The 23,097-nt window shown below is 37.2% G+C and overlaps 1 protein-coding gene across 1 annotated transcript in view; it reads left to right on the forward strand.

Annotated features, from left to right (window-relative positions):
• The window catches only part of GPC6 (glypican 6), a 752,072-nt gene that overhangs the window by 400,429 nt on the left and 328,546 nt on the right, over positions 1-23,097 (forward strand). Inside the window, exon 4 of the mRNA XM_040055264.1 lies at positions 14,008-14,399. Coding sequence (XP_039911198.1) covers positions 14,008-14,399 — 392 coding nt within the window. The remainder of the gene's footprint in view (positions 1-14,007; positions 14,400-23,097) is intronic.

Here is a 23,097-nt window from a genome sequence, read left to right on the forward strand (position 1 = left end):
TTGCGGTTTTGCTAAAGCCAGACCCTTGCCGAACTCTGCCCATTGGTGCCCACTTAATATGAAATAGTTGAAGCGCTGCACAGAAGCCAGATGCAGAAGGACACAAAAACTACATTGGCAAATGATCTGTCAAGTGACCCATGAACAAAATCGAGATTGAGTTGCCCTTTGAAATAAACCTATTTGAATTTTATTATCTCTAGAGCACCTTGTGTCTCTAATCTTGTGAAAGGTTAGTATTCCATCCATCAGAACAAGATTAGAGCTCTGGTTGATGCCTGTGCTTGACGATAACTGAATGCAGCAGTTGGTGCTAGAGGAAGGAGATTCATTACCATTAGCAGTTCAAAGAAGTGTTGGATAAACATGCTCAGGGAAGCAGGTCCGTGTTATAGACTACATACAATCCAGGTAAGGATAGCAGAAATGAAAGGAGCAGAATATCAGCAAAGATTTAAACCTATTAAAAATAATCTAAATGAAGCAATATCACCTTATTCCCATCCTTTTATTTCATGTCACAGATTAGCAGACCCAAATGGCTGCTGCGTGCTGGGCTGCAGTGTTAGTCACTTTCTCAATGCATGTCTCAAGAAAAAGCTAAGACTAAAGAAATAAATGAGATAATAATAAAATAAAAAGATCCAGGGCTTGTGACCCTCATATGCATAGACAGAAGTGAAGAATGCAAATTCTGTGACGTAAATAAAAGAAAGTTCGGTTTTTATTAATTCAGAAGTTCTCCGTCTCCTACATCTGTTTAAAAAAAAAAAAAAATTCTCTACTTTTATGTCTTCTTAAAGCTTACCTGACATTTTGGAAAAAGCTTTAGTGAACAGGCAGCTTTTTTCCATGTCCTTGTTTGCCTGAACTTTCTAAATTTTATATTATGTTCTGAATTATATATGTAATTAATTTAATAACAGTGATGACCTTACTTCTTGTATTAAAAAAAGAAATAATGATTAAATTCTTCACTGTCAAGTCCAGGCCTATGCATTGCTTCAAGAATATAGAAGTAATTCAAAGGACTGAAATGTGTATATTTTTCTAATCCTTTAGTTCCTCTTGGTGGGTCTGGATTTGTGCCTCTGGCTTTTCTATCCATGCAGAGCAGAGCATGTATTTATGTTCTCACATTTGGCTTTGAAGGATAACAAGAGGCCCTTTGGACCTGATGCCAATGTATCAGCCAGCAGCAAAACAACGTGAGACTGAATTTTTTATTTCCTGTCAAACTTCATAACATCACAAAGGAAAAAGAAATAGAGGGTAGGTCTAAGATTTTCCAGAGACAGAGGTATGTTAAAGCAGTAGAAATAGTTGCTCTGCAAAGTAGGAACCTGTTTAGCTCTTAGGTAGTACCCACAGTGTAGTAAATTAAAAAACAAATGAACAAACAACCCCCCCAAAAATCAACAAAACAAAGGAAGATGCTGAAATAAATCTAGATTTTTTATAAGTCATGTTGAGGCTCAGAGTATAAGAAATCGTGACTTTCAGTGGGAATAGAATCACTCAGAGCCTGTGGTGGGTATACAAACTTCGATGGCTCCCCAGAATAAGTAAAAATGTTTAGAAGAAGTCAATTTCAAAGTAAAACCAGGTAGTAGAAACAAGAAGAAAAAAATGCAGAGTATTAATGGTGTTATGAAATATTTTGGTATAAATCTTGATTCCAGAGACAAAAGCTGCTGTTTCTGTGTAATCAACAAAAAAGATTTTTCAGTACACTCTACATCTACATTTTCAGCTACTTAATTGATTTTTACTGCATTAAGAGACTTACAGTATAAACTATATTTAATACATTATATTAATTAATGTTCTTAATGAATAAGTATGTATCAGGTAAGCAGTATGACACCTATTGCAGTTACTGTGACATTAAAACATAAAAAAAATCAATTAAAATGTATTATATATGCACATATTATGGGCAAGTCTGAGTGAACATATGGTCTTTGCAAGAGAGGAACGTGTGCCTAATAAAATAATGCTTCTTCAGTGAAAATGGAGAATATTTTCTAGATAATGGGTATACAATTTAATGCCGACCCCTAATATAAAAGTCACCTATTGGAAACACATTTCTAATTATATGGTTTGTAAATGTGGAAGCACTTAAAATATAAGGTCATCCAGGCTACATAAAATTGTAATGTACTTATGAAGTTTATTATTATGGCAGAGGAGCAGGGTAATTAGTCTCACCTAACATGTAACATACCTACCATTTAGATTTTTCGGAAGTTATCTGTGTTTTATTGTGAGTTTAAAAGTCCTTCCACAATTATTAAGGTCCTCATTAAAGAATGTTGAATGATGTCTCAATTAAAAAACATAAAGTGTGTTCTCTCATACCCTTTTCAAAGGAATCCCTATTTTTTCAAGCTGTACTGTTTGACCCTTATTCTGTCCAATGTCTGAATATTTATCTCTAATTACTAAGCATATATATATTAGGGAAACTTATAAAGAGAGAAGTTATTGGGTAAAATATTTTACAGCAATCTCTTCAAATAGGCATTTATTTTGCTTCAGTATCTCACCAGACCACTAAAAACTTTAGTTTTTCACATAATGCAGTAATGGAAATCCTAAAATCACATTATCAAGCAATAAGACATATATTCATCCATGCATTAAATGAAAATACTGGCCCTAATCCAGTGGGGTTGGCATAAAGGACAGGCTCTTGCAGGATGTGAAGAGGAGCCCCAAATTTAAAACCCAACCCAGATTCCTGATCTAAATCCTTCTTTCTCTCCCCACGGAGAACATAAAGGCAGAGCTGGAGCGAGGCTTCATGCCTTGGTTGGGTATCTGAAGTGAATCAATGTGTGGACATTCCTGGGCATTCAGTTTTTGAGACCCTTTGTTTCTGCTCACTCAGGGGCGCCAGTTGTTTCTGCCCACCCAGGGATGCCAGTTGTTTCTGCCCACTTAGGGATGCCAGTTGTCGGGGGCTCCTTGGCAGGAGTTTAAATTCCCCGGCATTCAGGTGGTTTTAGAGTCTTTTTTGCACTCTGCAAAGCTCTGAGCCAAATGGATGAAAGAGACGGAGTCTCCAAGGTTGCATGCTTCATTTTTATTGTTTCTTATCTTACAATTTTCTCAGTGTCCAGCAAGATGTTTGCCGCGGCTCTGACAACTGACATCTGACAACTCCCCCCGTCCCAGGGCTGTCCTTATCTTTTATACTAATTGCTACGTATCCTTTATTTACTATTTCTTACCAATGTCTATTACTATTACTAAAAAGGTCATCTTTACTCTGACCCAATCCTCACTAACTACTTTGTGCTAACGTCAGTGCAGAAATGGAGTGAGGGAACAAGAAGGAAGAAGAAAGAGACAACGCCCCAAATTCTCCATCTTGCCCCATTCACTTCAATGCCAAAAATCCCAAACTCACTGTTTTTTCACCCTGTGATATACTAAACTACTATTTTTCACACTCTTGTGGCCTGTAAACCCTCTTGCAGTGCAAGAAGCCTTTCCCATGGACTAAAATCAAAGCCAGTGTCTCTCTGAGCTCTGGGCTGGGGTCCCAGACCCCCCTGCCCAGGTCCCTGACCCTCCAGGGCAACCAAAGGAATGCCCTGGACTCCATCAACCCTTGTTCTTCCTGTGCGTTCAAAGGTGATGGTTTTGGCAATATTGATAGACTATGTCAGAGAAACATCTAGAAAACTAAATTTGAGCTCTCTTCTTATTGTTTTGTCTGTTTGATTCAGTTTCCATTTCCTTATTTCTCTATCTTCTCTCCAGCTATTATTGTCCTCTCTAATTTTGCTTTCCTGTTTCACCTGTACTGCCTCATTTGTGCTTATCCTCCCATATTTTAAGGTTTCTGCAGTAGTGTAGTGCAGGAAAGCAAGTACAAGGACTTTAGTCAGTGCAGGTCACCCTGGTGCCTTCACTGCCTGCTGCCCAGCAGGATTGATCAGCTTTTCAACTTGTTCTTCAGATCTCATCTCACAGCTGGCAAGATTTATATGAGAAAAAGAGTTAGTGGGGTTTTCATCCCAAATGATCATGCCACAGCATTAGTGTTGTGGCCAAACAAGCTGGAGTAACACCCAAATATTGCACAAGGAAGTAGTGTCCAGCAACAGTTCTAGGAACTGAGTGAAAAGACCTTGCCACCAGAAGTGACACAGAGTCTCCACTTCCAAGTCAGGGGGAAGGATTGGACAATAATGTGGAAAACATGGCCTATGTCTACGCTTCCCCATCAAGCTCTCAGGTAAAAAAGGTGTAATGTGAGGATTACATATGTCTGAGAAAGAGGGATGAGGACTGTATAGCAAAGAAGGCATACAATAAGGTCTCAAGATTGCAGAGAAGGTGGAAGAAGCCGTAATTAGCAAAAGGCCTGGAATTCTAGTGACTTCTGCACAAAATATCCCCTACAAACAGACAAATAAAGACCCTATACAAAAAAGTCCAGAAACAGTTTCTAAAGCTCCTACCTCCCACTGAGCCACTCTATTTCTCACAAAACCCTAGGAAGCAGTCAAGTTGTTTGCTTAGAGAGTCAACAGCTGGTGGGTTCATTGGAATATTTTTGTCAATATGTTCCATATGTTGAACAACTTAGCAGCACACCAGCAGCAGAGGCACGAAACTTCGGTGTGTCTCTACATGGACATATCCATTTAGGTGGAAACATCGTATGCAACACAGCAGTTAATAAATGAAAATAATTCTTCAAATAGACTTGGCCTAGGAGTTTTAAGGCCACTCTTGTGTAGTTCAATCAAATAAAAAGTAGATTATATTGTTTGAAATCTAATATAACCCTGAATATATACCAATCCTGTAAAGCTCTTTTTTTAGTTCATTGTGCCATATCTTAGATATAAGTTCCTTCTGACTGAAAAGCTTTCCCACTAGACAGACTTGTAAGAGAAAAAAAATAAAAAAAAGTTATGTTGAGAAGGTAGGTCAGATAAAAATCAATCATGCAGCATCTTGATCCAGTGAACTGATGTCTGTAGATGAAGATTTGTGTTGGCTTTAAAGCTATTCAAATACTGACTTTGTTTTTTAATCCCTGATCTTTGAAACATCCAGGTAGGAAAGTTTATTGACTTCACAAAGCTCCTTAGGGGACCAAGGTCTTTCTACCAGCGCAGGAATGCATATGCAGGATCTGAAAGACTGTTTTCTTTTAAAAGTTATATATATATATATATATATTTTTTTTTTTTTTTACATTTGTAGTTTATTTGAGGCCCACTCTGTTATACTTAACCTTAATCCTTAACTTTATCCTTAATCAGGGATTTTATGCATTTCCTTGGTTTAAATTCACTGACTGCCCAAATCTGATCTCTAGGACCGTTGCTGCTCCTTAACTTTCCTACTATTGCCTTAGGGGAAAAAAGTAAAATCATCCCTCTAACAAACTGAGAACATTTAAGTTAGCTTAATTTTCTATCATAAAATTAAAAGGAAGTTTGTTGCTTCAGTGAAGTTTGAACATGTGCACAACTTACAAGCAAGACATTCAATCACTTCGATATTATGTCACTAATAAACAGTAACGTGCTCAGTGTCCAAACAGTCAAGAAACAACTGGGAAACCACCTGGGATTTAATATTGCTTGACCTTAATGGTACCTGGGGTTCCTTTGAGTGTAGGGGTAGAAAAATTGGATAAGCTCAAAAATAGTTACATTTTCTTGGAGGTAGTTTTATATTTTTTTGTTAGTAGGGCTAAACCATAACAGAACTTATTAGCTGCATTCAGAGGTGTCTGGAAAAACCATCAACATGACTTCATTACCTCTTAAGCTGCAGACTTATATACAAAATTGATTTTATGTACATAATAATTTCCATAGGAAGTCAAACTTCAATCTGCACTTACAGCAGGCTTCTGCTGGTTAGCCCAAATAGAAGTCTTTGCAGTTATTTCAGTAGTATCTGTCTCAGGTCAAACACCTAAAGGTTTTGGGGAGTTTTATGGAATAAACTGATTTCTTTCTAAATACTAAAATGAGCCTTCTTCAAAAGGGGAAAAGGTGAAATGAGATTGAAAGGCAAACTGCAACGGATTTACAGCAGTTACATTATGTAAATACAACTGTGCAAATAACTTTTAGCTCTCTACATTTTTCAATTGTTACATGAAAGTAGCTGCAGTTCTAATTTTAAACATACTGTAATGCAGCCAGTTTGACCTGTTTAAACCCCACCTTTCCACACTGGGATTCAGAGATGCACTTCCTTCTGGTTACTTCACTGAATGGATCTAATCCACTAGATTTTTCAGAAAACTACTCTTCTTGAGTAGTTTTTGAAGCTGAGTGGGGCTTGAGAAATTGTTTTCAAATAACCTCAATGAGAGTTCTGCGCAGTAGTATTTTGTTTAAGGTGGGAGGAAGAAAGCCAAGAAGACACTGTGCTAAAAGAGGTGACCAAGACCTCTTCAATACCACATATGTCTAAACCCAGGCTGATATTTCTGCTTCCAAAGCCCGGTGTCACTGCTGTCAAATGGTGGCTGATCACCCCGTTATTAATAAAAGTCTATGAAGGTTTCAGTATTTTCCTCTGGCCAGCCAGAACCTCCTTCCTCATGTGTGACTCCTTCCTGCAGTCAGTTCAAGTTGTCTACTCTGAGAACAGATGTGAAGGCACACAGTGACTTCAGGGCCACATTCCTTCCCAGCACAACACCTGTGACCTCTGAACAGCACAAGAGTGAGTCTGGTCATAGCAAATACTGCCCCTGGTTTCAGATCAGACCTGCTTGTCAAAAAAATTGCCTTTTTTTTTTTTTTTCTTTTCTTTTTTTTTGACAGAATATAAAAATTATCCTGAATCAATTTTTACCTAGAGTGTAACAAGAGAATTTGTTGTTAATTTTCCCATCTTCTGGTCCACTTTACACTTCCCTGTATTAAGAGCCAGCAAACTTTTAATATGTTTAGAAGATGGTTGCATATTATAGGCATGACAAGGAATTTTCACACAAAATTTTAGGTGGTAAATCTCTTTTAACTATTGAACTGGGTGTTTAATAGCCCCTAGTGAGATGTAGCGAAAATGGTACAGTCTCTATATTTTAAAACAATTGTTGCACTGAGTCCCATAGTTTATATATTGTTAATATTTTCATGAAAGCTTTAAATGTTTTTCAGAAGAAACTGTGGTGACTCGTGAATCTTTTATAAGATGTTATGCATTTTTACGAACATATGATGTAAAATTCATCATTCTGAAATTCACAGATATCCATGAAGTGCTATATCTCTCTCTTCGGTCATGGATATTCATGACAATACTACTTCTGTAAGCATTTAAATGCCTGTTCATAAATATTCTGGAATGCAACCTTCTATGCCATGTAACATTTTGCTTACATTTTATGAGTACTTCACTTGGGCATTTTCCACTTGATAATGAAAACAGAACCTTCAGGGACAGTTATTGGTGTATATATAAATTATGTGTAAAACTATCTCATTGCTTTGCTTTTATTCCTAGCATTTTCTTTCTTTGTTATTGCTCCAAGTTCAATGAATTCTTTGAGGACATCCTGGGAATTTCAGGTTTCATATTTATAGCCGAGAATATATTATCAATATCAAGTACCACATGCAACAGAATTGAAATTCTAGAGTGCAGTAAAAACTTTTCTATCTAGTATATGTTGTATATGTATATGTATATGTATATGTATATGTATATGTATATGTATATGTATATGTATATGTAATATCTAATGTAAAAGTATATGTAATGTCTAATATTCCTTGTGTGAAACTTACGTATTTCAGCTAGTTGCAGAAGTGTCTGTATAGAATCACTGGAGGATTAAGTCTCACTTTCACACATACTCAAGTGTTGGCAAATGACCTTTTGCAATGAAAAAACAGTAGATTTTGCGTTTGAAGGTTGCACCTGCATCCCCTGAAGTTGCTGATAATCTTCTTATTGATTTCGGCATTTCAGAATAAAGTCTTATAAGTCTTTTATCAATGCATGTAATCAGCTTTGAGCAGATGACAGATCCTTTAACTCTGTACTAATGTTCATTTGCACAATAGATCCTTTGTGCTTTGGCATTAAATAATGCCTTAAATTCTTTGTCAAATTAGGTTCCCATTGTGAAAATGACATTTGATATATAAAAAGCAGCATAGCTTTTTTTCTGTTTTCCTGCACCAGATCCACCCTGTCCAACCCAGCCCATCATAGATGTGTTTCTGTTCCTTCCCCATCCTCATGTCCTTCATTTTAGCTTAGGACAGTCCTGTTTGCATTCTCTCTATGCTCCACAGTGGGGAGTGGTTAAGGATGAAGTCTCAGTGGTTTCCCCTCCCCCTGTATCTCATTCTTTTCTTGCAATATCCTGACCCGTAAGGGGGAAGAAGTCACAGGCTCTGGATAGGAGTCAGGGAGATCACAGTGAATTATCTGCTGTTACCAAGTCTTGCAATAGTCTGAGATATGGAGGGATTAAAGAAGGAATAAACTCTCATCTTTACTCACAACCTTTGAGACTGCACTGGCTTCTAAACAATTTAGTAGAATCCAAAAGATTTTTTTAATATCATGATATTTACAGATGTGGGACAGTCTAGAAAGCTATTCATTAACGGCTAGGTAGTTTCACACATACCCAAAGCATAACTGGAGCATATAAATCATGTATTCTGAAATTTGCAATTATATGGCATATTTAATGATCAGACTTGTATTTCTTTGCTTTAAAAGTGATGTGTATATATATATATATATATATAAAATGAGTTTAAAAAGGAGAGCAGTTTTCAACAAATCTCATCACACTGCAGCTTTTGTTTTTTTCTAATGGAAGATGAAATTTGTTTCCCGGTTGTGACTGTTGAGTGTTTTTAAAGGTCAAAGCTATAAGGGAATTTTAAAATTAGTTATTCAGACTGACTAAAAAGTAATACCAGAGCACTGGTAGCCTTATGCAAGCAATTTGTTTGCTCTTGAATATAAAACAAACGTAATGACAAAACTAGGGGAGAAAAATCTGCTCCAAATATTCTCCTACAGCAACTCTTTTCTCAGTCAGGAAGTTAAATTGAGTTATTTTTGCTTTGTAAGGTTAGTTATTGTTTAAAGAAAGTCTCCAGAAACCTAAAGCAGTTGGAAAATGAAAAGGCATAAAACCCACAGAGGTTAATTTCAGATTAATTTCCTTGAGATAAATCACAACTTTCACTAACTGATGCCATTGTGGAATATATTTAAAGAAAGAGAAAAGAAAAGAAGAAAGCCTTTGTGGCAAAAAATATGAAGATTTCACCAAAACATTTTTGTTTCATTAGTGACTTCCTGAACAAAGAAATGCACACAGAAATAGGATGCAGGAAACATCCTGACATTCATATTTGTAATGAATGCAAGTATCTGTACCTAAAGAACCCCCAAAGAATCTTTTCAAAAAGCATAGTTCATTTAAATGAATTCTAATGTTCTCTTATTCTCTAATATTCCCAGCCTGTTAGGACTGGGAAGTTCAATGATTTGCAATGAAGTTAGGTACACCAAGTCTGCATAGGGTGTAAATACATGCACATCTTCACAATAAATGATAGGTCATGGTAGAATGGTAAAGACTGGTAGAATTTAAATATCTAAATCTTTAAAGCTCTTGGAAAAGCATTGCCCCCACAAGAAGGAGAACAAGGCTATGGTGAGAACTGCCAGTAGGATTTGGGTGTTAGTCAATGATAGATGAAATCAGGATGTCACCCTGAGCAGTGTTTTATATGAAGGCCGATGTAAAATCAGGTATATATCACTGTCCAGAGCTCTGTGCAGCTGAGCTCGTTTTTTTCTCAGCTAACAGTGAGACTGCTTGATCAGTGTATAAGGTGCACTGTAGTATGGCTTCAGGGTTCAAGTTCTGCTAGAAAGGAAAGCTGTGTAGAATATTAGATAATTAAATGAAATTATCTTTTTGTCTTTTTGGTCATAGAGCTCCTGAATATATTTTTGGTTTTAGGATTTAGAAAACAAACTATTTCTAGCTTTGCATCTTGTCCTACAGTCAGACATTGCTTTTGCTTAAATTACAGAGGAAAAGAAAATGCAAGGGAACTTATCAGGCTGGGAACAATCATAGAATATCCCCTCCAACATAATACATATCTGTGTCTGTAAAAATTGTCTCTAGGTATTTGTACATATATTTTGTTAAAAGCAATTATTACATCAGCCATTCTGCAATATTATCCCCAATCTTGATCCACTGACTTACGGTGGCAACTAGTTATCACTTTGGAAATAGACCAGCTCCCGTGTTCAACTGCACTATGATACTAGTTTATCTATGTCAAAATAGAGTGAGAATGTCAATTTGCAGTAGGCAAAGAACTGTGAGAGCTAACAAGACATAATTTTTAATCTGCAAGCTGTTCCCACCTTTTGGTAATGGAGTCCAGAAATTCTGCCCCTTCACTTTGTGACTGAGTTGTCTTATCATGGCCAAAATATTCCAAAACAATTCTGACTTCATTTGCAGACTGTTACTATCTATCTTGCATCCTAATTTTACAAATAATGTTTAAAAATAAAAACTAGCTGAAGTGTGATCCATGGACTAGAAACCCACCATTCAAGCCTATACAGAGCATGTAATGGCTTGCAATAGCAATTTTCTCCCCATCTTTTCAGTATCTCAGTGTGCCTTAGTCTTATTCTTTTCAACTCCCTCATAGAAGTGAACAGGCTTCCTGAGACCCTCTGGTTATTAAATGAAATCTGTATAAAACATGCTAGCAACAGAAGGCATACCCGGGACATACACTGTCATATGAATGAATCATCACTTAAAATTAGGAAAAATTATTTCCAGCATTAACACTGCTCATGACAACCTATTTTGGAAGCAAAAAGGGAAAAAAAAATCACAAGATATATTTTAAAACACTGCACAGCTCTGTTTTATATAGATTCTCCTCTTCCACCCTAGTACTTGAGTGCCTTCCCGAAGAACATTTTAAGCGACATGACTAATGTCTATCTCATCTTCATTCTTTGACTTGAAGCTGAAAAATTACATTATTTTTCAAAACCTACCTGCAAGTTGATTAAATACCATTTTTGTGATGAACATAAATTTTTTACATTACTGTGGAGACCATGGCAAAATTCAAACTTTGCAGAAGCACATACAGTTTCTACTGATGTAAGTGAACAAGTGCTCAGTTATGCCAGGACACAGTTTCTGTACATAAGCATTGCAAAGCAGACTACCTTCTTGATATATAGGAGATTTACAGACTAAAACAGCAAACAATCCTTCACAGGGGCATTCATTTTGCTGGATAGGAGTTGATTGGGAAATTAGTGCAACATGGGAGATCTCTTTCTGTCTGGAACTAAAAAGGTATCCAATTTTGTAGCTGCTGTTTATTTATTATTCTGATCCTGCATGGGGTTACTGATGCAGATAGCTCTCTTAACTAACTGTCTTTTGTGTCAAAGTGTACAAAAAACTAACACTCCAAATTTTTAATGGCATAATTTACCTTTTGCAGTAGCTCTCGAAGACTAGAGACATGTAAGAAGACTAAAAATAAAATAAATATGCTGCTGTTTAGAGGATATCAGCTTTCCTACAGAATTAATATGTATGTAATCACATTTGGGACTAGCATGAAATTTAAGCTTGTAGAGTTTTTGGAAATGTTTGTACCACAGTATAAATAAAGATTGTGACCGGCATGGACCACATTGTGCTGGATGCTATACAAGCAAAGAAATAGCTACCCCTCCCTGAAAAGTTTGGTTGGCTTCCAACAAGCTGACTGTGAGACTGCTAAATAATGCACCCACACAAAGAAAGAGTAAGCTAATAATCTCAGACAAGAGGAGCTGTCAGCAAACTCAGTTAAGCTTTGCTGTGACTGACTTATGTGGTGGCAAGATTCTTTAAGATAAAGACTAGGACTCCCAGTATAGCTATGGATCGTGAGGAGCCAGCATGTGAGTTGTTTATAGAAGCCTCCCAGAATATATAGGCTTATGGGAAAGAAGTCAAGGGACCTGGATTCACTGGTTTTGTGACTATCTTTCCCTGTTGTCATTCAATTGCCCTGGTGGGAAAGCCTGGCTCCAGCTTTAAAACAAATTTTAATTTGAGCCCCAGGTTCTCGGCCATGTTTTTCCTTTCTGGATTGTGTGACTAGAGAATTAGATGTATTCAGCAGTGCAGTCAATGTGCATTATTTCTAGAAGAAGAAATGCTGAAAGTACAAAATAGTAATCATGGTTATTTAGACGTCAAAGACACCACTAGACCATGGCTAGAAGTGAAAAACAGCTTTGTTTCACTTTTCTCTTAAATGGAAGTCTATATGTTGTGGACATCAAATTATTATACTTGGCAATAAAATTTTTATTATGGGTGGGGTTTTTTTTCCTTTTTCTTTTCTTTTCTCTACATAAACTATTTGGCAAAAGCATATCCTTTTCCAAATGTAATTTATTCCTTATGAAGAACTCCAGTTTTAATGACAGTTTAGACACTGATGTATTTATTAGACTATATTTTCCCTTTAATAAATGTTTTGATGTAGCAAGTATGTTCTCAGTGTTCTGTGTATACATTTTCATAATAACCCATTTCCAGTTATCTGGGAGATCAAAGGCTGCAGCTCTGCACAACTTCTGCCAAAATTCTTTTCTTACTGAGTCTTTGAAGACTGGCCTACGGTGTTCAGTGGGTTCTGCTTTTCTCTGATCACAGTTGCAAAGCCTCAAATTTAGTGTACATTTTTTCTTACTTAGTCTTAATTTCTGCCCTTTCTTTAGCATTGCAGAGGTTCTACATTTTTATAAGTCACAGTACCATACCAGGGCCCTGTGTTAGAAGAGTAATCACATCATAGCATTGGCCAAGTGTGAAAAGGCAGCACATCCCTGCAGTTAGCACACACAGATGTGTTTATGGACAGTAACTACAAATTGAGAATCTGATATCCCAGACTTGGTGTGTGATGAATCCTGGTTCACTGCAAATACTTTAATTGCAGCAAACCTTTTGCCAAAGGTTTTGCCATCTCTGCCTTGCTGTCTGCAATGCCTCATTTACAAGCCACAGCAGTTACAGGACCCTTTTCCAAAGGTGGTTTAAGAAACCCTGTAAAAAGATGGGATCTACTGAAAGCCAGGAGATACTATGCCTGCTTTTGTCAGCTGGGTTTAAGGAACCATTGTACATGTTCAGTGAATTTTTTGGGAAATCCTAAGTAACATATTGCAATTAAAAAATCTGAACAGAAGATATGATTACATATTTTACTTTATCCTGTGGGCTCAGTTTCCAGCAAGAAAAAATTCCACAAGCCAAAATTTAGAAATAGGTTATGGTTTTGACCTCAGTAGATAAAAGGCACTGAAGCAGTTGTCTGAAATCCTTTCAAGAAAACCTTAATGCCTGCATCTCCAGAATAAACAACTAGCACAAAATGGAATTAGTAGGATGGTTGTGGCATGATTTTTGGAGGGTTTTAGCACTGCCCTTCAGTAGAGTAAGAAAACTATTGAAAATAATAATTTTTTTTTTACCATTACCCAGACGTGTGACATTTTTAAGAAGGATCCTTCTCATTTCCACTCAAGTCTCTTTCAAGTTGTCTTCAAGAATACATGCAAATAAGTATACAGATTTATTTCCATGATTTGCTTCTTTAGTGTAAAAACTTGATCAGAGTGCAATCTAAATTCTAATATTAATAAATTTTCAGTTATATAATAATATTAGTGACTTTACTTTTAGCTTAGAAGGTTTAATACAATGGCTGTGGAGGGACAGGGATTGCTATGTTCAAATAGTATACAAAGAAGTGTAACTACCCTCACTGAAGTTCTTTTAAATGGGTTTTTCTGCTCAGTGTTATAGGTTCTACACCTATTAAGACAAATTATGATAAGTTAGTAATGCAATAAGAAGACACTTCGTGCCCTACTATTATGGCCATTAACACCTGCTTGTTTTCCCTGCAGAGTTTTTCCGAGAGCTCCTGGAGAATGCGGAACGATCCCTAAATGACATGTTTGTCCGAACATATGGCATGCTGTACATGCAGAACTCTGAGGTCTTCCAGGACCTCTTCACAGAGCTGAAGCGTTATTACACGGGAGGCAACGTGAACTTGGAGGAAATGCTGAACGACTTCTGGGCTCGGCTGCTGGAGCGGATGTTCCAGCTTATAAACCCTCAGTACCATTTCAGTGAGGACTACCTGGAGTGTGTAAGCAAGTACACAGACCAGCTGAAGCCATTTGGAGATGTTCCCAGGAAGCTGAAGGTTCAAGTGACTAGAGCGTTCATTGCCGCACGGACCTTTGTTCAGGGGCTGACAGTAGGCAGAGAGGTTGCGAACAGAGTATCCAAGGTAATCTAAAACCAGGGTGGGGCTATTTTAGCTTGATTTTGCTCTCAGCTTGCCGGACAATTGAAATCTGTCTGTGTGCTTTGTTTTTTTTCAGTATAAGGAGGTGTGTCTGGTTGGGTTTTGTGTCTACCGATATACGTATCCAAAGCTCATAAATAGGGGCAAGAGCTGTCTTCAGTTCCTTCTGGGAATATTAAGACAATACTGACTGGACAGCATTTCTCTGTGCTTAGGACACAGTGAAATACCAACATACATCAATGTTATGGCATGGTAGTGATTGTCATTTGTAACTCAAAACTGGCTACATATATAAAAGATGAGGATTAGATCAGAATTTAAATGTTTCGAGGAAATTTATTCTGCCGTTCATTAGGAAAGTACAGCCCTCACAGCATTCATTCATCATGCAGCTGGGGGATGGATCTTGTTAGAAATGTCTAGTCATGTTTCTGATGAGAAAATAGACAAACAGTGACACCTCTGGAGCTTGAGCTTTCCCAAAGGATGGTTTGACTCACATTTATTTTAGTTTTAATTATTTATCTATGCAAATATTTATGACAATTATAATCCTCAAGGGCTTCACATAATTAAAGAAAAAAACACGGGCAAAAATAACCCATCTGGGTACCACAAATGTGCCTGAATGGCTTTCTCTTATACAGTGTTTCAAAAACAGGTATATTTTTCTGAATTGGTGTTCCAGCTAGATACTTGCTCTGTGATCTCACTATTTCACAGTCCTCGTAGTGTATTTGGACCTTTAATTCTGAAATACTCTCATGAAACCCACTGTGAAATGCTCAAATACTCACTTCTGAACAATAAGTGTGTGAGTGATTTGGATGCTTGGCCCATCCAGTACTTTCCCACATTTACAAGCCTCGGCCACTCCTCTGCCTCAAGGGGACTGTCTCATTTGCTTCACTTAAATCACAGTCTGAAGATGAGGTAGAGCCCATACATTGTACAGTAGACTGCAACTCAAGCACTCAACAAGATGGGGCTATCAAACTTTTCTTAACCTGTATTATGTGATATTTTGCAATTACAAGTTGAGAAGCCATGGAGCCAGAAAGGTAGCCAGGAAGTGAGAGCCTGATTTTATGTCTAGGAGACTGCATGGGAGAAAAAGGTCGTTATGCACTTAAAACTGAGTGGATGAGATATGTGATCCTTGTTAGTCAGCTAGAACCAAAGTCTCTTCCTCCAGGGTCCTTCCTGAGCTTCAGGGTTGCCTTTTTTGATTTCTGGGATTGTCAGTTCTTGCAGCATTTCTGAATTGTGGCAGGTTATCGTCATGAAACCCCAGGCTGCCTAGTCTAGCTGGGGGCAGATGCAGCTTTTTAGCCTCCAAATGTGCAGAATGCATATATCTGCAGCTTCAGATTTCCTCTGAAGAGCTGTGATGTCCCCGTGGGTCTGGTTTTAAGTGAAACTACAGAGCTCTGATGTCACTGTTGTCAGCAGGCATTAGGTCTTGCTGGATTAGACTGTAGAGAGTAAGCTGTGTAATTCATGTAATAGATGCATAATTTGTGAATCCCTCACAGATTAAGGTCTGAGTTGTCTGCTGAGATGTCGCTTTCCCTGTGTATGTACATGACTGTACAGAATGTGCAGGTGTTTCCTCTCTCACATAACCAGGAAATGTTTTCCTCTCAGCCTCTGGGCTTTGGGTACATAAGCCCTTTCAAGAAAAAGGTTTATAACGAGATCACTAAATGATCCTGTGATCCTGTAATGAGAATTGCTAGCTCTGTAATCAGTGGGTCTTTTCGTAGTGTCACTTGAAGATGATAACAGTAGCTCAATAGTGCTTCCGTTGCTTGGTTTTTTGCTTTTTAACATGAAAGAAACATTTGAAATCATCATTTAAAGGGTTCAGTGGGTGGTGCAAGACCTAATACAGATAGTGTGCTTTATAGACACAGTGATAGTCCATTAGATGACATCTAGAACTCTGTGTTCAGTTTTTGGCCCTTCACATACAAAAAAGACATTGATAAACTGAAACAAGTTCAATGGAGGCTGCCGTCATGATCTGAACTGGATTACTCGTCCTGAGAGCCTGTGGGGCTGGGGATTCTTCATTCTGGAGAAGAGGCTACTTCAAAGCCACTTAGCAGTAGCTCCTAGTGCCTCTAGGGAGGTCATTAAAGAAATACACCAAAGCTCTCACAGTGGGGCATGGTGTGATATGATGGGCATGAGTCGAAGCATTTCCTCTTGTCCTATCATAGTAGGCCCTAATAAAAATCCCATCCCCATCTGTCTTATAAATGCCCTTTAAGTACTAGAAGGTTGCTAATAAGATCTGCCTGGAGCTTCTCTTCTCCAGGCTGATCAACCCCAAATCCCTCATGTCTTCATAGGAGAAGTGCTCCAGCCCTCTGACCATTTTTGTGGTCCTACTCTGGATCCAGTACAACAGGTCCACGTCTTTCCTATGATGCTGAGAATTCCAGAGCTGAATTTATTAATCCATGTTAGGTTTTCTGAGAGCAGGGTACAGGTGACCTGCTGGTCACATTCTTTAAGATCATTATCCCATGATCCTGTTAAAAAAATTAATAAAATCAACATTTTTGAATGTAGAATATGCTTTGATTGCATGACTGTCTTTGTTATTAAAATCTTGGTGGCTGTATTCGTACCCACAGCATATGCAAAACAATTGCTGGCGTTAGGGACTTTGTGTTGCATGCAGCCTGGTGAGGCAGATATGAAGTACACCAAGTGGCACCAAATATTCAAGATTAATAATTGTCCTGTGGAAAGGCTGTGATTACTCTGAGAATGAGTATTCTGGGTATTTTGTTGTCATATCATAACTGTGGACTGTTATGCTTATTTATCTACGGTAGAAAATGAAAAATCCTTTTCTTTAAACATAATTTTAAAAGACTACAACCGTTTCTTAGAGTCAGCACATAACTGCAGCCGAAAATGAGGCAGGTAAACAACTTTTGTTGCTATTTTGAAAGTCATCCAGATTCAGCATGGATTTCTTTCTCATTGTACTCTAATATTGAGAGATTCTGTGATAAGGATGCCACATCTGGGTAAGTCAAGAGGAATGAATAAAGACAGAAAAAGAAAGGAGGAACTGTTTCAGTTCTTCTATAAAAGCCTTTGTCCATTCTCTGTGCTGTCTGGGATCAGAGGGGGATCTTCTACCTGCAACATCACAAGCTTAAAAGATTTTTTGCTTTCTATTTGTAGACCCATTATTTCACTGAACCGCCACTGACATAGAAAAATGTTGAGCCTACACTTTAAACACCATGAGAGAGTGACTCATGAGAAAGTTGGTAACAACATCTCCTTCAGGCCTTTACTGTCTCATCATCTTCTGCACCATTTCTGTAGAGGAGGTGGTGGGTCACGCACGAAGGATTTGATCCCTCTCTAATGTCAGGGCCATATCCTTTCTAAAGATTTTTCCTCAGAGATGTTGTAAGGTCTGAAAACAATGCAGTCTGTATATTCTTTGCAAAGGATCTACACTTCCTTTTTTTTTTGGTGAAGTGTCCGCTCAAGCACACTCAAAGCAGGCAACACATATCGCAAACATTTTCCTCTTACAATAGGATTTCACAGTTTAGCAATTTGCTTATCAGTGAGATTATAATTCAGTAAGTCACACTTAGATAAATGGGGAGGGTGGGTGATTAGGACAACTTATTTTAGTAATTTTTGTAATATTATATTTCAGTTGCAAGCAGACATAGTTGCATCCATCTGCCTGGAGTTTTATTAAGCTGTTTTAGTTGAACGGTATTTTCATGATCTCTAAGTCTAATTACAGTTTTTAATCTTCAGAGATTTTTAAATCTTTTTATTTCTCATTCTAATGCATTAAATTTGTCAGTGCTATCTTGCTATGCTACTTAAATCTCCACTCAGTGCAGTATATTTCCACTGGCTCAAATGGACTAGCTTGCTAAATTCTGTATATATTCTAGAAAGTTGTATAGGCACATGAGCGAAAAGTAATTACTTCTTAAAGTGAGAAAATTAATTCTTAATTTAAATCAATTTATTCATTAATATAGAAGAATTCCTAAAATATCTCAAGCTGTAAGGGCCCTGTAAAGATCGTTGAATCCATTTCCCTGCTGCTTGCAGGACTAACTAAAAATAAACCATATGACTAAAAGCTTTATTCAGATGCACCTTCAACTCTGACAGGCTTGGTTCCCTGACATCTTTCCTGGGGAGACTGTTCCAGTTACCAGCCATCCTCTCAGTGAAGAACCTTTTCCTAATGTTCAATCTGAACTTGCACTGATGCAGTTTCAATATACAATATTCAATATGCAACATCAGAACTGCCATTTTGGGTATGTCAAAGGTCTGCTTGGTTGATTTTACCTCAGTGGCAGTACTTTAAAGGTCAGTATAGGAGGAGCAGAGCTTCTCAGATAGTATACTTTTTTAAGCTGTAGGTAATAGATGTTTATGGACGTTTTGAACTACAGTTTGAGAAATAATTAGTTAAAATTTTCTACTTCCTATTTTTTCAGTACTTTGTTAGGTTCTAAAAACCTGGCTTTTCTGTTTTGATACCATTTGGGGAAAAAAAAAAAAAAAAAAGTTCTGTCCTTCCCTGTTCCTCTGTAAAAATATAGCAAATTAACATGTTCTTGTTATTAAATGTACTTGTTATCAACTTTTTTCCTAGGTTAAATAAATAAATAAAACAAAAACAAACAAAATAAAAGCCTTCCTGATAACCTGTGATTTAACATCTATTGTTAAGCTGGACAAACTGTTGAAAATATTTCTGAAACTGCTCGTAGCTGTGATTACCAATAATGTGATAGAAAAGACATATGCACACTTTTCATGTTCATCTTTTACTGTGTCTGAGCTCTGGACACTGTGAGAAAATAATGCTAAGCTATTCTCTCTGACTCTAAACAAAGGATTCTCAGTTATTATAATAATCCCTTTGAGCTGTCACTGAGTGACAGGGAGGTGTAAGCAGGAAAACACAAGGAGAACTAAAATTTTTAAACTGGAGGATCTAGGATTTCCAGGAGCATGTTATTCCTGAAATACCTTCCCCATATATATTAAAAGCTGAATTACAATAATTATAAAGCTAATTGTAATGGGATTTTTTTTTCATTAAATGAGAAAGAGTTCTGAACCAAACATGGCACGTGCAAAACAAAACCAGTTCCCAAGGAAAGATTGAGTGAAGCTAAGGGTATTTCAATATTTCCAAAAATATTATACTAGTTGGCAAGAGCAATGCTCTAGCATAGGTGTTATCCTATCAGGTAGGCATCCCAACCAAGCATTCCATATGCTTTTAATGGAAAGCCATAGAAAACAGGAGAAAAAAAAACAAAACAAAACAAAATAAAACAAAACAATACAAAAAATATTCTAACTTGTGTTGATTCCATGTGCCAGCCTGGGTGAATTCACATTGAGAACATGTGAATTTGGTAGGAAAACACAAATGGTGGAGTACACGTGGTTGGACCTGTCCAAGAACACAGCCATTACCCCAATGCTGCCCAGAGCTCTGACTCCATCCCAGGCAGGAAGTTACATCTCCATTGGCTCTCGCACTAAACCTGTCTCACTGGGAACAGCGAGTGAGCGCAGAGTACTTTTATTTACAGAGATCTAGGGGGTTAGTTATTGCTTGCTAGTTTTGCTTTTCTCTAAGTTTGGCTGCTTTGTGGTTTGTGGTTTTTTGTCTTAATTTGAGCACTTTCTTCCTATTGTATACTGGGATAAGGACAAAAAGGATTGTTCTGAGTTTGACTTAGACTTTCACACTTGAAAATTCATGCTACTGGCAACCAAAGTAGTTTTTATACCAGGAGTAAAGTGAAGCTTAGCTTAGGGGCATCATTAAGAGCAGTTAGTGATTTTGTTAGTGGCATAAACATCAAAGATTTGTGACCCAGCCACTAAGAACTTATTTCATTAATGCATTTAAATATTAATTATCGTTTATTACAAAATAAAAAGAGGCTTTTCTCATTGCATGGCATAGGCTATATATCTCCTTCTTTTTAAACCAATTAAAGCCATTCATCCCCTGAATATTATTAAATTATGTTAATATCAGACTTCTTATTAGGAACCTGGTGATATATGAGCAAAGTGAAATAAATTCAGTAATACAATTATGAGGTTAAACCCAGGATTAGTAGTGAAAAGCAGTCTCTAGTAATTGCCTGTGATTACTTCTACTTGCAGAATGCCAGACCACTGCTTTTCTAATATGCTGAATCAATATTCTTACAAACTGTGTTTTTCATGGTTTATGAATAAACATTCAACATTTTGTGAGAGGCATAAATAAAGGCCAATATTGAATGACGCAGTGATTCAGAATGTAATTATTGCAAGGGGGAGGGAATATGACATGGTGATAAGTCAGGTAATTAAAAGCCAAAACAAATTGTACTTTAAGCCTGGAAAATGTGATTTGCAGGGTGTGACAGATAAAGAGCTGTGTGTCCTGTATATTTTAACTTCACTGGCTGAAGAGATTTGGCTTGTTAAAGCCACAGAGGAAAAGGAGATCTGAAAAGACTATGGTTTCCAGCAAACTTTAATCCTCAGTTCAAACTGTTGGTTTAGGAACAGCCCAGCTGAGCAAGCATAGCTTTTATGATTGCATCTCTGCCTGTTGTTTTAAGGGGTTTTTGGTCATTAATTCTGTGAGTTTTCATTGAGTTAACATATATTTACAAGAATTGGATCACACTGTGATGAATGGGGCCACATTCTTTTTTCCTCTTCCTCTCCCTTGGTGTTCCTCTGGTGGGGAGTCCAAGCATTATCCAGCCAGGGGAGTTTCAGAGCTTTAATGTGTCAGTGGCCCAAAAGCGGGAGCGAATTGTATCCACACTTGAGTTCTTTCTGGGAAGTATCCTTTGAATTGAATTCCTTCAGCTGTGCTGAATACCTTTCCTTCTTTTCTGGAAAGAAAAGGCACATAAACTGATCTAGTTAATTGCACACATTTCATGGAGAAATAAAACTGATGCCTTCCAGATATCCCAGACATACTGCAGGTGCACTGATCTATTTTCTGCTTTGTCTGCACTGGAATCATCAGAGGTTCCAGAAGAGTGGTTCAGGAGAAAAGGCCTAAAATGAAACAGCAGCTTCAACAAAAGGAAGAAGGCAGTAGGAGGTCTACAAAAGCTGTGGTCTCTGTCCTACCTATGAGAATTGTCAGATATAATCCAGCCTGGCCTCTCCATTTCATAGGTCTTTAAACATCATTCAGCTACCTTGGTCTGGAACTTAATAACCCAAATTTAACTGAGTCATGTTGCTCAGTAGATGGTCAGTCCTGCTGAGTACCTCTCTAAGTAGGTCTGCTGCTTGGATTTATTCCTACTGTGTGCCACATCACATCTCAGAATCCAAAGCAGTCTGTCTTTCTGGATTTTTTGTATCATTCATAAATAGAGATCTTCTGATTACAGTTCTTTTGCTCAGTTTGTGTTTTGGGTCTTGCTCAATGCCTACTGCATGGCAAATACCCTTTAGTTCAGCTTTGCATGAAACTTCTAACTGTAAATTAAGAATTGTAATGAGAGGATTTTAGTTTAACAACATTATTAAACACTGTCATGACCCATTAGAAAATTAATTATTTTAATCAAGGTTTTGTGCAGAATTGCTGAAATGCACATTTTACATACAATCCTTCAAAATTCTCACATCAGATGTATTTATCACCTACAAAAGATGTTGATATAGCACCTGAATAAAATACAGTAAGAAAAAATTTAGAACTTTTTCAGAGGCATTCCTAGGAAAAAAGGATGTATCCTAATGCATATCATGATATGGGGTCAAGTCATGATAGAAATAATGGTGAATAAACCAAGCTCACCTAGGAGCTTGCTGACCCCACTATATTTAGATATCTCATTATTAATCTTATAGGAGGCTTTACATTTTTGCTCTATTAGTAGAGGAGAGTGAAAGAACGTTCAGAGGAATCAAATGGAAATAAGAAGATTAAAAAGTCTGAAGGTTAAGCAATGCAAGATCTAGACCATCTTACAACTTGCTGACTTTTTAGAATGACTCTTTTTGCAGATTGCCTTAATTCTGTTTTGAAGACAGCCTATGGAAGTGATGTTTTTCAATCATGATTTGAGAAAAGCAATTAATTTTATTTCTCTTGTGAGCCAGAAGCAGAAAACAAATCCTAATAGGTTTGGCCTTCAGCTTTTTATGGAAAACATTAGCCAAGAAGCTATCTGATTTACCTAAAATGCGTCAGGAATACTAACTGGAATTTAAAGTCATATCTGCTTAAGTGTTGCAGTCAACAAAGTCATCAGCAATATAGTGAATAAGTCAAATTTCTTCGAGACTTGCAGATAATTAAGTCTGAAATCAGCAATGTGCATCTAAGTTCAATTCTCAGTTATTCAGGAATCAGTTACATTTGGCTTCATTGTCTGCTTTAGTCTTGCATCTCAAAATATATCTCAGAAAAGAAAAAAGGAAGATGTGAATGTAGGAATACAAAATGAATAATTTAATTGTCAGGAAATTAATTCTAGTCTTCTGTGAAACTTTAAACTTATCCACATACTCCAGTGTCTGCTTTTTATGGGAGATTTTATGATGCAAGCTTGCTGAGTTTTTTTCCTATAATCTTTTCTGGAAAGGGTAAAATGTCACTTTCACT

The sequence above is a fragment of the Hirundo rustica genome, chromosome 2 (assembly GCF_015227805.2).
Source record: "Hirundo rustica isolate bHirRus1 chromosome 2, bHirRus1.pri.v3, whole genome shotgun sequence".
Classification (NCBI taxonomy): Eukaryota; Metazoa; Chordata; class Aves; order Passeriformes; family Hirundinidae; genus Hirundo; species Hirundo rustica.